General features: G+C 41.5%; 2 protein-coding genes across 12 annotated transcripts in view; both read right to left on the bottom strand.

Annotated features, from left to right (window-relative positions):
• The window catches only part of fam189a1 (family with sequence similarity 189 member A1), a 54,117-nt gene extending 52,842 nt beyond the window's left edge, over positions 1–1,275 (bottom strand). Inside the window, exon 1 of the mRNA XM_037247776.1 lies at positions 489–1,275. Coding sequence (XP_037103671.1) covers positions 489–728 — 240 coding nt within the window. The 5' untranslated portion in view covers positions 729–1,275. The remainder of the gene's footprint in view (positions 1–488) is intronic.
• Positions 1,276–3,026: 1,751 nt separating this feature from the next.
• tjp1a (tight junction protein 1a) overlaps positions 3,027–16,535 on the bottom strand; it is an 80,536-nt gene continuing 67,027 nt past the window's right edge. For 4 of the 11 annotated variants that reach the window (XM_037248327.1, XM_037248328.1, XM_037248335.1 and 1 more), the window contains 15 exons: positions 15,989–16,015; positions 13,894–13,976; positions 13,454–13,664; positions 13,065–13,165; positions 12,491–12,841; positions 11,375–11,614; positions 9,575–10,375; positions 9,394–9,476; positions 9,064–9,240; positions 8,607–8,713; positions 8,254–8,513; positions 7,620–7,765; positions 7,329–7,549; positions 6,812–6,955; positions 3,027–4,668 (listed from right to left, as the gene is read on the bottom strand). In XM_037248327.1, coding sequence (XP_037104222.1) covers positions 4,574–4,668; positions 6,812–6,955; positions 7,329–7,549; positions 7,620–7,765; positions 8,254–8,513; positions 8,607–8,713; positions 9,064–9,240; positions 9,394–9,476; positions 9,575–10,375; positions 11,375–11,614; positions 12,491–12,841; positions 13,065–13,165; positions 13,454–13,664; positions 13,894–13,976; positions 15,989–16,015 — 3,047 coding nt within the window. In that variant the 3' untranslated portion in view covers positions 3,027–4,573. The remainder of the gene's footprint in view (positions 4,669–6,811; positions 6,956–7,328; positions 7,550–7,619; positions 7,766–8,253; positions 8,514–8,606; positions 8,714–9,063; positions 9,241–9,393; positions 9,477–9,574; positions 10,376–11,374; positions 11,615–12,490; positions 12,842–13,064; positions 13,166–13,453; positions 13,665–13,893; positions 13,977–15,988; positions 16,016–16,535) is intronic. The other 7 variants (XM_037248329.1, XM_037248330.1, XM_037248333.1 and 4 more) reach the window with 6 other exon arrangements.

Here is a 16,535-nt window from a genome sequence, read left to right as displayed (position 1 = left end):
CGTCCTTAGAGGTTCTAAGAATCTATACAGAAAAGAAGCAGTATGTCATCACCGGTGCAAACTAAGTGTCCAATGAGATGATGATGCAGTCTGATGTCATTCCTATTGTGTATATTTATGTGATATTGGAAGATTGCTATGATATCATCCACTGTGCTACTTTCTTTGCCCTTTCAGTGATCTCTCCCCACACTCAAGTAATTTTTTTTCAAGGAGTTGCTATATTTTTTTTTGCAAAGTTGTAAGAGTATACACACTATTGTAATATTTATTCAGTGGCATTGACACCAAGCCCAATGTATCAGAACAATTCTCTTCCACAATATGGCAAATTAGTGTATACATTTTTTGTGGCGTACCTTAATTGGCTAGATTAGATCAATACAGGTTGGGAAATTGTACACAAAGAAATCTTGATGAAATACAGCAATCTTTAAGGATCAGCAGGAAAACGAAGAAAGAGAGAGGGGGGAAAAAGATGTACTCACGGAAAAACCAGCCCAAAAAGGGCAAGAGTGTCGCACCCTGGGAGATGTGGTTAGAGCGAGAGCTGCGAAGCTGACGGCCAGGATGAGGCTTCCCAGGACCATCTGAGAGACTCCGAGGGCCAGCATGATCCGGGTCCGAGTCCGGTATTCCCTCAGGCGAGAGAGGTTGCGGGACAGCGACGCCGGGCTGAGGGAGCCCTGGCCGCCGATGACCGCCCGGGGCAACGCGTTCACCGGCATTGTCCTTAAATAAAAGGTGCAATGCAAAGGTCGGGCGAGCAGGAGAGAGAGGAGAAGAAATCCCACAACACAACTAGGTGAACGACGAGAGTGGAGGTCAAAGCTCGATGTGGTTGCTCTCCACCAATTGAGATGCTCTCCAATTAGCGTCGAGCTGCCGTGAGTGGGAGGAAAGAAGAGGCGAGAGGATCGAGTGGAATCAGCACCAGCTGCGTAGAGTTACATTCGAAATCCAAATGAGGGTTCCATCAAATTCCTTCTTAGCTCTGACGAACAAGCCATTCCTCGTTAGAAAAGTCACCGAAGGCGCACCGCAGAACCAACCTTGCACCATTGTCACGTTGCCATGCTGAAGATAATAGATGCGTGGATTCAAAACACGGTGCAGCTTGGACACCATCCAGCGTATCCAGCGTCTCGAATACTGTCGTAGAATATCCGCAATTGAGCCTTTGGTGCGCAGTTGTTGGAAATGTGCCACAGTGCGTCTGTGCGCATGCAGCAGTGGGAGCAAGGCTGACTTACTACTGTGGTGACGGAGGAGGGAAGAAAGGGGCGTTCGGAAGTCATGTGTGTGCGAAGAGGTGCTGCTGGTGCAGCATGAGAGCTTTTATTCCCGGGGGATGAAGTTAGGGAGCATTTTTGGAAACAAAGAGAAGAATATGGGCCGCTTGAATCCTGCTGTGATGGAAACAAATCTACAGGCTATATTGTGCAAATTATCTATCTATCTATCTATCTATCTATCTATCTATCTATCTATCTATCTATCTATCTATCTATCTATCTATCTATCTATCTATCTATCTATCTATCTATCTATCTATCTATCTATCTATCTATCTATCTATCTATCTATCTATTTTATCTATTTTATCTAATCTAATCTAACACACACACACGTGATTTAAAAAAATGATTTTCGGGGTTAAAATTGGACCGATCCAATTTTTGCAATAAAACAACCCAATTTGTTGGGTTGTTTTGTGCAAAACAAAACTGGATGGGTTGTTTTTAATCCAATATTTTCAAGGGTGTATGTATGTATATGTACACCCTTAAAAATGCAGCATTTTCAAGGGTGTATGTATGTATATGTACACCCTTAAAAATGCTGGTGGTGCGTGTCATGAATGCAGTAATGTAGAGTGTGAGCGTGGTGACCCCAAGTGGGAAAAATAATACCTACACCTCATATACACATACTGGGATTGTGTACAAAGATTTAAAATGCAAAATAAATATAGGGTCACTGCTTTGTAGAGTTTGTATTTCTTGGGCATGGTCTGGCACTCAAAACTCACGCAATAAAGAAGTCATTGCTGGACATTATTATTACTACCAGCGCTGTGCAGGCTTTTCATCGCCATCAGAAGGCGCTTCTACTTCTACTCTATTACATTTAAACGAAATTCTTTGTTATGTTCAGCAGAGGGCGTCATTCATTTATTCTTAAAAGAGCAGAAAGGGCCATGCACTGCCGTTTGCGCTTAAATTTTTACGTGCACGCTTTTGAGATGAGGTTATTTTCCCATCCAGATTTCTGACACAACTAGAAATTTGTGTCCAACCATCAGCAAGGCATGATTCTTATAATTCCCAAAATGTGCAATCTTCATGATTAGAAAATACATAATACTTAATATGTGAAAGCAACTTGCAATAGAGAATGTGTGGTCCAGTTTGCTGGTCTAGGTCATATGTAAGCGCATATCTAGGTCAAAATAAAAAGTAGGAAATATCTTTGGGAAATATTTCACAACTTTGTTGCAGGCTGGATTTTGATATTATCTGGTGGCTGTAATAGTGAGCTCAATACAATCTGCAGGTAAGATTCAATGAAGGTCACTGTCGGTCAATGGTAACTATGAAGGTGGGCAGGAAAAGATCACCATTGCATTTTAATGCTCTGGTCCGAGACAAAAGATCGCTATAGAAATGGATTTGTCGTAATGCAGGATTCTTACATTTCAATTCACAATGAGAAGCGGTTTGGATGGTGAATGAACGAAGTTCAGAGATCACCGACGCCGTCTCGTGGCCACAATTGTGAATTGCGTGTTGAGGCACCAATGGGAGGCAGGAGCACGTAAACAATTGGTGCAAGTCATACAGTCACACTGCAACAAAAAATGACATTGATGAGCATTGCAAATATTGTGCAAGCAAATCAAGACGAATCTTTTAAAAAATGGCAAGTTAACTGGAGCTAAATATAGCTGCTTAATGCTGGAAGTGACATCTTATTTTAGATCAATAAAATGTTTCACTTTGTAAGAAACGACAGGGACACCTTTGTCAAACGTTACTTTAAAATGATTTTATTTATTAATACAGTGGTATACTTAAAATTGTGTTGCAGAGGAGGAAAATAATAATAATGAAATCAGCCACACGTGAAGAGCTATTATCCGATTAAAGCTGTGTTAAGTCTAAAAATAAGATGGTACTGGTGTGCCATATATCAGTAATTGTCTATTAGTACAAAAATACATTTAAGGGCACACAATACAGCATCCAGTAGTGAAAGGAACATTTTGGGAGTACAACTTTTGTTTTGAGAAGAAAAAAAAAAAATTCAGCCCAAACACTTTCCTGATCCTTAAGTAGCCATAAAAAGACAATTTCTGATGGTAATTGAACGAGAATATGTTGGTAGAAAAGATGTCATGTAGTATACTGTCGGGTTCAACATTTCAAGGCTCGAGGGTATAATCCAGAATACAAAGATGATCATATTTCCTTGTTACTCTTCCACTTTTTAAAATGTTTTCGCTACATTTTATACAAAAAGAAAGAATAAAAAAAGTTCATTTACAAACAAAAGAACCAAGGCAATATGCTAGCATTATTTACAGTCACTCTTCATCTTCTTGTGTTTGTTGTTGTAAGTAATGCATAGGAGATAAAACCAACATACATTTGTTATCCAATCACAACCATTACTGTGTGCTGAATCCGAGTTTGCTTATACACTGATTAACAAGAACGGCAAACCAAACAACACGAGACAGTTACTCATCATAAATTATTGTTTCCTTCATGAAAAGAGGTGAATGAGCTCCAGATAAGGCATCACTGCTTATTGTGTTTGAATGCAAGAGTGCAAAAAGAGATGACTGGAAACAAATGTGAGGAAGCAACGAAGGAGGCCACTGGACCTGAGTAGAACGACATGCATAGATCTCCCTCAGGCTGGAAGGAGTGAGAACAACTCAAGCTACAAGGTCTCACCGGAAGAAAAGGCGCAACAGAGGAAGAATAAAGGTTAAAGTGTGCTGCTTGGCTTTTAGATCCAGCTGACCTGCAAACTCCTTCGACTGCCTCGTCTGAGACTCAAACTTTCACCACATTCCCTCAAAGTGGAAGAATATGGATACATATTATATTCAGTCACCTCAACTGAAAAATAATAGGAGGTTGAATTCAGGACAAAAATGCATTATACATTTTATCTAGACTACTATATATACTGTATGCATATATAGCATAAATACACCGACACAGGTTTGTAAAATATGTTCGCTGGTGGCGCAAATTGGAAAACAATTCATCCATGTATACGCATATAAAAACTTTATTGTACTGTATGTATAGATAGTGATAATCTTCAGTGGGGGCGGGGTAGGGGGGGCATGCATCAGTGGTTTTACTTCATCAAGACTTCATTTGATGGCAAAAGTTTGTTTCTTCAGCGCCTGGCCGTAAACAGCACTGACTGGATCTTCTTCACGTCACCGTCGGGAGTTGGAGAGTGCAGCTGTCAATGTGTATGTGTCCATGTTTATCCACTATGGATGCATATTTTGTAACATCACACCTGCTGCCCCCCCCCCCCCCCCCACTTAAAAGTGGTCGATGAGCACAGAAACACAGTTGGCTCCCACCAGGTAGTTGGGGTCTCCAGGGAGAGACTTGTTCTGCCAGTTTTTGGGGTCACCTGAGAGGAATGGGAACAGATGGAGCAGATGGTGAGTTATAAGAGTCTTTTAGGTTCAATTAAGCTCTAATGGCTATATAAGCACTCCCTCTTCGGAGTTGGTTGTATGGAACAATAACTGTAGAATGAATCCATCAACTACTCCAGTGGAGCTGCAGAGCCTGATTGCATCTCCTGCCTGCCAGCCATATTTGGAGAGTACAAGACAGTGGCTCAAATCCAAACACTGGAGACACTCGAGAATAGACAAATCATTTCATCTTTAATGAATGTCCCCCCAGCCTCTTGTTGACTCAAAATTCAACCTCAGTCACTATGACGACGGCGTACCGCAGTGTCAAGTCATCCCGAATTATCTGTAGCCTATTTCTGGAAAAGCGTTTGTGAGAGAACCGTTTTGCATTTCTGCTTCATTTTTTACCTAGCAGTGGTGCTTATTATCATAATAACCACAACTAGTTCTCAGCAGCTCTGTTAAACAACAGGAAATAAAAAAAGAAGAACATGACCACATCTAAATGACAACATGACATAGTGGTGAACTACTGAGAGCTTCGCTGCTCATGCACTATGTCCACTCTCCTGAAGTTCACTAGTTTTACATGGCCTGGAAAATAAAAAGCGTGATTAGACAATAAGGCACAAAGAGGAGCATCCATTAGCTGCAGAGCGCTGTAAAGAAGGGCAAGAATAGTGGGGACACGATGTAAGAGGAAAGTCACAGAGGGGACACGAGCAGGCTGGAGAGTGGACTTGCCTCGCAATAAGAGGATTAGCACGCAGCCTGATAATCCTTCTCCTATTCAGCGCAACAACAGAGCAAAGCAGCATCTCATTCATTCTCATTCTTAAAATGAGGCTAATTAACTGCTAATCCTAACAACGGCCAAAATTACCACTCTTCGTGAAGTAACTCTCTTTCTTTGCAGGAATTGAGCTTTTTACTTTGCTATAATTTGGCTTCTGCACAATGCGCTTCTAATGAACTACAGGTCTTTATTTATGCATATTTGTAGCTCCTGGAAAGGTAAATGACATAGACTATAAAAAAAAAGTGTTTTGGAAACAAGCACAAACATTAAGTGCACTCAACCAAATAATTGACATTCAAGGGAGGAATTTCCAAACCCTATCTTAACTTATCTATGCATCGCGACATATATCCTATCCTACAACAACTATTAATTTTCTGTATCATTTATCCTCATTAGGGCCAAGGGAGGAATGGTCGTCAAATTTAATCAAGAGAACTATAAAGGCAGGTCTTATGGCCAGGATTTGGGTGGCTGTGTGAGAGGAAAGAAACAAGAACATGCAGTTTTTATATCACAAACACACACACATGCTCGCATGCACATACATTGTATATATTAGAGATGAGCAAGTACCGATACCAGCCTTATTTCAAGGTTCTGGCCACCTTCTTGTGACAGTTTTACGATCACGAATTAGAAGATTAAAAATTGGTCATTAAATTAATGCAATTTTCAGGAGAATTGCTGCATTGGCATATATAGGTCTTTCTTTGAAACTCCATTGTCAATACATCATTGTTTTCTGGTGAAAATGTTTTATGTATGAAAAGTCTATACTAACATTGGTATCGGTCTGAGAAAGTGGTATCGAGTATCAATTTATAATGTATGCGTGTGCATGTAGGTATAATAAAAGTCAAGTCAATTTGCTCCTGCATGCATATATATATTAGGAAAACCAGTGAGGTTGATTTATATTCAAGCCCATAAAAATAGGTAGACCTACTAATTAGCTTCATTACAATAAAAAATAAAATGATTTGACATAAAACCAATGACTAGTAAATGACTTGCAACATATAATAATAAATGAATAATGAAAACGGACTTTGATGTGACAAAGATAGGCAAGTTGGCAATTAGAGAAAATGAGTGATAAAAAGTGAAATGGATTAAACTAAAGCCATTATGATACTGTATGTAAATGAAAGGCAAGATTTATTTCCCCGTAGACTGATTCTTTTTCCAAAATCTCACAAAACATCGGTGAGAAAAATACAAATAATAATAATCACAACTAAGGGGAAATGATTCAAGTGACCCCAACAGTCAAATAGTCACAGAGCCAGCCCAAACGACCCCAGAAGAACTGAGAGAACACAGCATACCCGACGAGGAGTCGGAGGATTTTAGAGCAAAAGACCAACCATCAGGGGTCATTGACGCACAGTGAGGTAAGCGCAGCTCCACAGGCTTCAAAAACTTGAGGCCGTGAGGTCCACACATCACCAGAGGGCTCAGCAAAGTCTCCCCTGGGAATGACAGAGGAGAAAAAAAACAATAAACACATTTTTAACAATTATTATCTAATAATTCAGACATCAGAAGATAAATGTTCACTTATTGAACTCAACAGAAAGGTAAAAACAGTTTGCACCACCCAAATGATTGACATCTATAGATTAGATTGAATGAAATCCTGCTGGTATTTTAAAATTATCCCAAACATGCATACATTCATATATGCATTACAAATGTATGAGTACAGGGGTAACTCATGGAATGACAAAAGGTGATAAAATATTTTACGACAAACTGCTTATATGACAAAGGACAATGCAATGATGAACAGAAACAAAGAGCGCAAGAGTGACTACAATCTTTTTCATTTTGTGACAATGCTACCTTTCTCCTTGTCAAGTGGAGGCAGGATGCTGTTATCTCGGCAGACCTTGAAGTAGATCTCCTGCTCTATGCCTTCAGGAATGGCACCCTGAGGGATAATAATGCTGACGCCCGTTTCGATAGAGCTCAGGACACCACCGTTGCTGTTGAAGATACCCCGGGCAGTCGCGACCACAGTGTGGCCCTCATCCTCATCGTCGTCATCCTCCAGGGCAGTGGGGCTGGAAGGCAGAAACGTTTGTCTCCAATGGAATACATTTGATTCCATCCACGAATGATGTGATTGGTTACCTCACGGGAATGGCCTTGGGCACAGCGTTGACATTGTTGTGCTGATACTTAGTGCGATGGTCCATTGTACGAGTGAATGTATCTAGGCCACTGTCATGGTCTGCGTTGTGGGACTGGGAGGGCTTTGCTGGGCTTGCACTTTGACCCTGTTCAAAACCAAAGTGATCTATTATGTACTTCACCCATACTGGATATTAATGATGGGCAAATGAAGCTTCAAGATGATTCATGAACCCGTTGTTGTGTTTACTTAGATGGCACTTTCTGTTCACCGAAGAGCTGAAAGCCCACCGACTTGCCATTCCTTAAAACCCTCACTTTAAACCAACATTGCCATCTAGACAAGCCAAAGAATACAACAACTGGTTCATGAAGCTTCATTTTCCCATCACTACCGGATAGTACATAAACTTTTTCCTGAACAAATACAGCTACGTGTAAAAGACATTATTTCTAAAAATACTAATTTTAGCAAGGGGTAAAGCAAAGGAGAAACATATACAGCCACATTCACACTGAGTGGTAATTGAAGCTGTACTGCAGTTTGACAGGTGAGCAGACCTTCCACTGAAGTCACTTGAACTTTCTACACACTAACAACAACATTAGTCACACTTGTTGAAAGGCTGCTTACCTTTGAGGCCATATCTGGCTTGTCATTGGGCAGAAGGTTGTGGTTGAATTTGGGACTGTCGAACTTGCGTTCAAAAGGCCTGGCAGACGCTGTGTAGGGTTTGGGCAAATAGCGGTTGTAGCTTGATGCTGGTGGAGCCCCGCTGCTGGTGAAAGTTTTCAGAAGCTTTTCACTTGTGCCATTCACTGGAGACTTCTCAGGAAAACCTTTGTGAGGCAGCAAGTTGCTATGGACAGTGTCCTCTCTGGAAGGAGGTTTGGCTGAGGGACATTTATTAGAGTTACTCTCATTACCCATTTGAAAATGCACAAACGTGTGTGTTTTATATGAAACTGGCAGGATATGTGTCATACCTTCAGTTAAGGGCTTGGGAAGTGTGGCTGGTGGCAAAGTTGGTGTCAACTGGGGTACTGGTTCATATCTTTTCTCTGCTGTACTTGGTTTCTCCACTGATTCTGTTCTGTAAACATAGAGAGAAAACCATCTCATTAAAGAAAACTCAATGAACATTCCACTTGGATATAAAAATGGAGATTGAAAGTGAAATGGATATCTGAGTGGTGGATTCCAAACCCTGCTCTAAAATCGCTTCCATAAATGTGGTGTAAAAGTTAGAGTGTAAAAAAACATGACCAAGAACAACAAGACAAAACCCAACTTTTTTTTTTTTTTGCACGTTATATGTCATTAAAATTTGCAAAATCCCAGTCTAATTTGTATATACCCGTGACATTGCCAGTAAATCTGGTGTGATGGGTAAAAGCTTTTGAACCAATGGGGTCAAAATCACAATGTTCCTTTGAAAATTACCTGGAGAAGTTGTGCGTTGTTTGTGCTTGAGCTTGAGGTTTGGCGGGGCCAGTCTGAAGTCTGTCAAAGTAAGAGAGCTGTTTCCTATAGTAGTCCTCATCCTCATCCGGGTCATAATGGTTGGCACGCACAATGTCATCAGCCGCTTTGGACTGAGGCTTCTGAGGCTCAGGGACTCTAGGTGGGTAAACAATGCAAAGAATAAGACAAAGAATAAGAATGCAAGGAATTCAATTAAAATGAGTCAAGTTGGGCATAATAATTAAACAAAGGTCTTTCAAGTATGACCCTGAAATCTCAGCGTGCCAAAGCGTGAGAAAAAAAGCTTACCTAAAGCTCTTTTCTGAGTCCAGGTTGCTCAAAGAATTGGCTTTTGGGATGATTCCCCCTGCTTTCAAGGGCAAATCTGCAGCCTAAGTTAGCAACACAAAAGGCCATACGTGTCACATGTACGTAGATTTGCCACAGTCGATGTTCCCAATGAATAGAAAGAAAGCCACAAAAAGTTTACCTTGTTTGCAGATGGATCCACCGTATCTCTGGCTCGGTCCACAGACACCGAACGTTTGTTTTCAAACATTTTGACTCTCGTTAGAACAGACTGTGGTTGCATGGCGGGGTCATCCTCGCGTATCTCTTTTCTGGCAGTGTCGAGCTTTGAAATGTCTGTGGTGGAAAATGAGTTGACCTCCGCTTTTGGAGGCGATGTGGGGCTGGTGTCAGAGTTTACAGGAGCTGCGTCATACGGCTGAGGTTTGTAGCCTTTTACGTGCTGTGTTGGTCCCTGGTTGTAGGAAGGCCGTTGGCCGCTGGGAGAGCGGACAGCCGGAGAGTGTTGAGAATCTTGGTTGTAGTGGAGGTCTGGAGAAAGCGGTGGGGGGTCATCGTAACGGGCGGGCCCAGGAACTGCGGGTTTACCGTAGCGAGGCCGTCCGTCGAATCCCTGCTGAGGCGGCGGCTCATCGAAACGGAGCGGAGGGGTGTACTGAGACTCGGGGCCATCGCTGTATGGCAGGCGTGGATCGTAGCCTTGTGAGTCGGCAGTCGAGTGTGTGTGGACGTAAGGATTCCACTGTTGCTGGTCGTAGAGAGGAGGCACACTGTTCTCAAAGGGCGGAGAGTCATAGTTTCTATACTTTGGTTCTACGTAACCACTTCCACTGTTGACATCAAACCGACTCGGTGGGTGGTCATAATCTCTGTACGGTTGCTGATCAGGTTGGTATCCCTGTTGAGGGTTATAATTCCCAGGTTTCAATCCAGGACCGGGTCTCCCTGTGCTGTCTGGGCTATAGGGAGCCTTTTGAAACATCTACAAATACACAACAAAGAATACGGTTAGCGGCATCACAGAATCCACCGACGTACTACACAATTCATTCTAATATGAAAGGATGCAGTAAATGAAAATATTAAAAGTATTTTCTGAAATTAATGACAGAAAGAGGAAAGAATTGGGGAAAGACCTGCAATAGAGAAACTGAGAGGGAGGGGTTACTTGTCAGATAATGTATTAAAACAGAAATCACTGTCCTTTCAAATTAAGCACTTACTGAAGGCAATTGAAATTATATAGCAAACCAAATACTGTAGTACATAACAATGGGATACATTTTTAGCCAAAACCTTTCCAGACTGACACTGCATTATAGTATTGGTAGTTGTTATAGACCAACCTGGCTTGATATTGCAATTATTTGATATAATTTAGGAAAATGACACCCACTGTTTTACAATAACATTTAACATAACTTGCACATAAAAAAACGCACACATTTCAAAGCCTGGTATTTAAGAAGCAACTGTTAATTTTCCAGCCAAATCTGAAGTCTCTCACCCAAGCTTTTAATAGACGATTATTGCACTAAACACTAAAATTGCAGATGCAGCGGTTGGAAAATCAACGGCTACTTTTACAAAATCAATGGCTCTGCTTTATCAGCATTAGGAAAATACAGCACAGAGATCTACTTCTAGTGGCCATGCAAAGAGGGTCAACAACAGTGAGTGCTGTGAGACATTCGCTACGTCATCTAACACTCATTGTTGCTTAAACAGCATTTGCTTATAGTACATGCACAAATGTAAACGCACGCACGTTCACACACAAAATTCAAAGTCTTCTGGGCAGCACGGTGGTCAGCGGACATGCAAGGGGGCGGGTCACAAAGTAGAGACAGATAAGCGTGGCGGCAGGAAGTAGGCAGGTAGACAGGCAGCAGCAGCAGCAGCAGCACAGGCGGTCAGTTGGGTCATATCGAGCTGAGCTGGACCCGGTCACGGAGCATCCAGAGGCAGGTCAGTGGGATACCTTTGCTTCTGAACTGGCCAGTCCAGACTGTCTTGGTTCTGATGTGACACTCTCAGGGGCTAGCTCAGGCGTGGGCCTCTTTAGCGAGCCAGCCTCTGGGTTGGGGCTTGGTAGCCTGTGGTGAGCTCCAGGAGCCTCGCCGGGGCTCGGGCCCCCTACAGTTTTTACGGCAGGGGTCACTGTCTCAGCCAGGGGCTCAGGGAGCTGGGGGTTGCTAGGGATGGCAGTGGCTTCTGCTTTCTGTGAAGTGGTTCAAAAATGTTTAATAACACGTGCTGACACTACTGTGCAGTGCAAACTAGTGTTAGTGTTGTCATGGCCTCTCTATAAGCTAGCTTGCTCCTAGTTTGTGCTTTACGGTTTACACTGATTCCAACAGCCAATCAATCACCTTGCCTCCACACTTAGTTGTAGCCATGTTAGGAATTAGGACACATTTTCAATGTTCGAATACACTAAGTTTGGCTTTAATTCTATGGTAACAATACAGTAACGTATCCTTGTCCCTTTTTATACTTATTTAACAGATACTGTAATGACAAACGCTTTGATTTTGGGAATCTGTGATAAATACATTTCACAGCAATGTTCGATTTACACAGTTTTGGGTTTTTTTCCAACATGCACACAATACTTTCTGGTATCAACACAGTCCCAACCACAAGTGTAACAAGTGTAGGAAGTGCACATAGGTGAGTACTGTTACAGACAATTGGACAAATATAGGCTTGTTTTCCTAGTGAGATCAGTAACAGTCATATACACGTGGGACAACTCTTGGTAATACAGAATACAAGAGGAAAAGTGCATATTAGGCTCTAAGGTTCTAAAATGTAACACACACACACACAAAGATTAGTCAACACGCACACACGAAAAGGTTAAATGACTACTGTGGTGGTAATAGATTTTGTGTAATATTTTTTTTATAGTATGGTGATAAATACCTGACCTCCAAAGGTTTGACTTTCACACTGATATTGCATTGGAACAATAAAAGCACACAATAACTGTAAAAATAAACAGGAGCCTTCAATAGCGCCTCCAGAACACCCTTCGTACGCACACCACGTCCTCCAGACAACAGGGAAGACGCACAGCTCTCAGAAACGCTACCTGCTGCGGCGCCGGGGCCTTGAAACCAGCCGGGTCGATGCGGTTCAGGGGGTCCGACTGCAACGCGTGCTGGTAGCCGGGGTAGCCAGGTGGTTCCTGGATGACGGGCGGGTCCTCGCGGACAGGCTCAGAGGAGCGGGTGATGGCAGGCCCCGTCGGAGGACCCACATCGTCATTCAGCGTTTCGTCCAGCTCCTGGTCGGTGTAGGCTCCGCCCTCCGTGTCCGTGTCCTCGTAGTCAGAGGTGTGGCGGCTGTCGGTGCTGTACATGGAATACTCACTGCCCGGTGCCGACAGGTAGGACAGACGGTCATCGTGGATATCCAGACCGTCCTCTGCTGCCCCGTCAGCCTGTGACACATTGAACAAAAGAGGAATGGCGCAGTTGCTGTAAGATCACTTGACATGAATGCAAGTTTTTAATCTTCTCGCCGCCATTAAAAGACACATTTTGTGTTATCACTGTATTTCCAATGCGGTGTGAAAATGACAATTCTTGATGAACCGTAGCGTGATGCACGGTCACCTCCTGAACTGTATTGCTTGTTGAAAACATGGCTTGTATGTGCTTTACCTTGCCCTCTGAAACCCACACCAGCTGGTTTTGCTGCTGCTGAATTATTTCCTTGAGTGCTCCAAACCATCCATCGTTCATGTTGTTCAAGTTTATAGTTGCTGAACACACAAAAAGCAGCAGAGGCAAAAAATTCATTTCATTTCAAATCTACAGATTCTTCAAAAGCCTGGGCAGGACATGAGCCTTGGCAGGAAAAGCAAATGCTAGAGGAAGTCAAAAAGAGCAGCAAGTTACTGCAAGACGTCACCGAAGAGCAATACTACTAAGACTGTGTGTCGTGATGCCAACACAGCAGCCCATGAAAATAAATTTACTCCTGTAAAATGTTACAATTTCCCCTCCCTTTGAAGAACACACATTTTTAATATTTCCCCAGAGGAACTCACTAGTGAAAAGATGGTGATTGTTCTTCCTCAATTTTAGGGCTCGTTCATAGAGTTTCCTGGCACTCTTCCGAGACTCTGGGCAGAGTCTGGTTCTCATGTTCTTGACACCTTGCTTTGTGTCAGGGTTGAGAAACACCACAATGGGATACCACTGCGCATAGTTCAAGCGGTCCACTGCATTTGGAGTGATGTCCAGCACGGCATGCTTGTCCTTATAAAAACATCAAATCAATAATAATATTTTCTGACATATTTTTCTATTTTCAAAATACGTACATGAGAGTCTCTTGAAATTGAACTAGCACTCAAAGAGAGCTCTTAAAATTACAGTTCACCTATTCACGTCTAGTTAGTGTATTCCACTAGAGGGCAGCAGTGAAATGCTAATAATAGAGCAATCAAATGTCATTGACTGGTTTTAGATCAGGACGCTCTCTCACCCGATCAATAATCTGTTTGATGGTGTGCAGGCGAATGATGCCAGAGCTTTTGTGGTCAGTTCCGGCATCCCTTGGTTCACTTTCTGTAAAAGGCAAAGAGACACTGTAACCATGTCACATCAACACAAAAGATAAACAGTCAAGGCAGGCAGTGCCCATATTAGTCATCCTTGTGGCATGCGGTTGTCGACTCCCATAAAAAGAACTGTAAAATACAGAACAATCATCTCTGTACAGGAGAGGACAAGTGTTTATGAAAACAGATGTCAAGACAAAATAAGGATGGCAGCCAATTCATGCAATAGCCATTAGATGTTTTGGATAGATGAATGAAAATGACAAATGGTTTGGAGTGACTTGTGTACGTGCAAATGCAAATAAGGTGAACGAAAAATCCAGTAGTGTGTTTTGTGAGAAACACTGCTATGAAATAAAGAAGCAGGAGGGTCATTTGGCATTAATGACAATACATAGTCACTGTGAACTGTAGAAATGTGTCGTTTATGATTCATATAAATATAAGAAATTATGTTCTGCCTGGAAACACAAGGTACTAAAAGGGTGGTTTTCTCATGACGACGCTAAGTATACTGACTCATAAAACACGGTACATAAAAGATTTTTAATAAACTATGGAGCTCTAAAAGGGTCTTTGACTATCACTACACAACCAGTTTACAAAAGAGAAGTCAGATATTCTACCGATATTCAAAAAACACCTCTAATGGTGCATAAATAATGGTGAGATGCCTTTTTCTTAGCTCAAAACACACTGAAGTTAAAAGATTCTGATTTCAGTGTGTATTGTGTGACCTCAGAGGTCCTCAGACATCACAGCACCGTTTGAAGTGTCACAATAGCTGAACTGATATACCGGTGGAAATGAAGCAAAATGGATCTTTTTTTAATGTATGTTGAACTGCTGTCAAATAACTTGTTTCGTTTTAATGGTGAGATTGTGCCAAAAACAAAAGTAAATTGGTCTAATTCCAAAGATTTTTAGCTCAACTCGATAAACATCATCAATTAGTAAACGGAGGGTGTGTATTATTTAGTGACATCTAGTGTTGAATTAATAGAATGCAATAACCTAAATTCAACGCGCAGGCATTTTGAAGCACGTGCACTACAGTGCCACTGAAAGAACATATGTCACAAGCCTACCACAATGTCTTCAGCAGAGGTGCAAGCAAAATGTCATCACAAATGACGTCTAGTATTCCCATAAGTGATGAACTAGGTGCATCACATTTGTTACTTGCTGCAGTCACTGATTCAGAAAATTTTGGGATTCGCTGTGTTTGTCCCCTACGACGATCGGTAGCAGAAAAATGGCGGCAATGTCAGCGTCCTGTACGGTAAGGCTCGACCTATGCAATATAATTAGAGCTTACTAGACCAGCAATGATATAGATGTATGTTTATGTGGTAGAACATTTATTTAACTGAAATTGATAGTGGGTTTTTAAAACAGTAATAAATTCGATTTGCATAGATTAGATTTGCAATGTAACTGTGTGGTTGCATAACTGATGAATCTTGCAAGTCCAATGGCATATTAAGATGCAACTACCCTTTCACATGAGAATGCCACTCCATTTCCCCCCCCCCCCCAATATTCTTGCAATTAGGTTACTGCAACTTCAGTAACAATATTACAAGTGCAAATCCATCCATCTTGTCAATTTTGTGTCGTGCCACACTGTAGCTAAACCCTAAGAGGAACGGTAGAAAACTGATGCATATGAGTGAAATATCTTTGTTTGGTTTGTAATGTTTGGTCATGGCGAATCATCGGCAGGTGGAGAGAGGCCCAGGAGACCTCTTAAAGGGACTTTAGAACTATACCTCAGCTCATACACTCTTCAAGATTGTAAGTTAAGGTAATATGAGCTATTAGTTAGTGTATTACTTTTTGTTAGTGGCACGTTTCCCATAGTCCCGCAATTATTGTTTTACCAAGTTCCTAAACGAATTGATGGAGTCCTACAGATCTAAAAGCAAGCAATCCATTTACAAAATGCTTGCTGATTAATTATCGGCCATTCTTTAAATCAAATAAAACAAAAGTAAGTTGATGCACTCAATGACATACTTTCTCCTCCTTGTTGTTGCTGTGTTTCTGAAAAGAAAATACAGTTACACAAAGATCACTAGAGTTACGAAGACACAAATCAAGAAATGGAATCATTTCTTATAGCGGTTTGAGTTAGGTATGCTTCTAGCTTTGCTCACTTGGAAGTCAAAGCACACTAATTTTTATGACACATATCAAAAACATTACACGTTAAAGGGGGTGAGGATGCTTACTTATGTTGTTTTAAATGTTGAAAAAATGACAGCTACACGTGAGAAAAAACAATGAACAAGAAATGCCACAAAAACAAGACCTGGTGATGACCACAGGGTTAAAACATGAGGGAAAAAAAATATTCTGTAAAGAATATGATCAACGTCGAGATAGTAATTGACAGTATAGGAATAATTATTGTTCCTGTTCAAAAGTCGGGTCTAACAAAAACAAGTACATTACAAGTACATTTGGTGTAATGGTTTAGAGTAACTATCTTTCTCTTCCACCGATCTTGAAAATCAAAAAGTCATTTATCAGTCATTTGTTTGTAACCCTAATTAATTGACTT

The sequence above is a fragment of the Syngnathus acus genome, chromosome 3, assembly GCF_901709675.1.
Source record: "Syngnathus acus chromosome 3, fSynAcu1.2, whole genome shotgun sequence".
NCBI lineage: Eukaryota > Metazoa > Chordata > Actinopteri > Syngnathiformes > Syngnathidae > Syngnathus > Syngnathus acus.
This window is presented reverse-complemented; position numbering and strand designations above follow the sequence as displayed.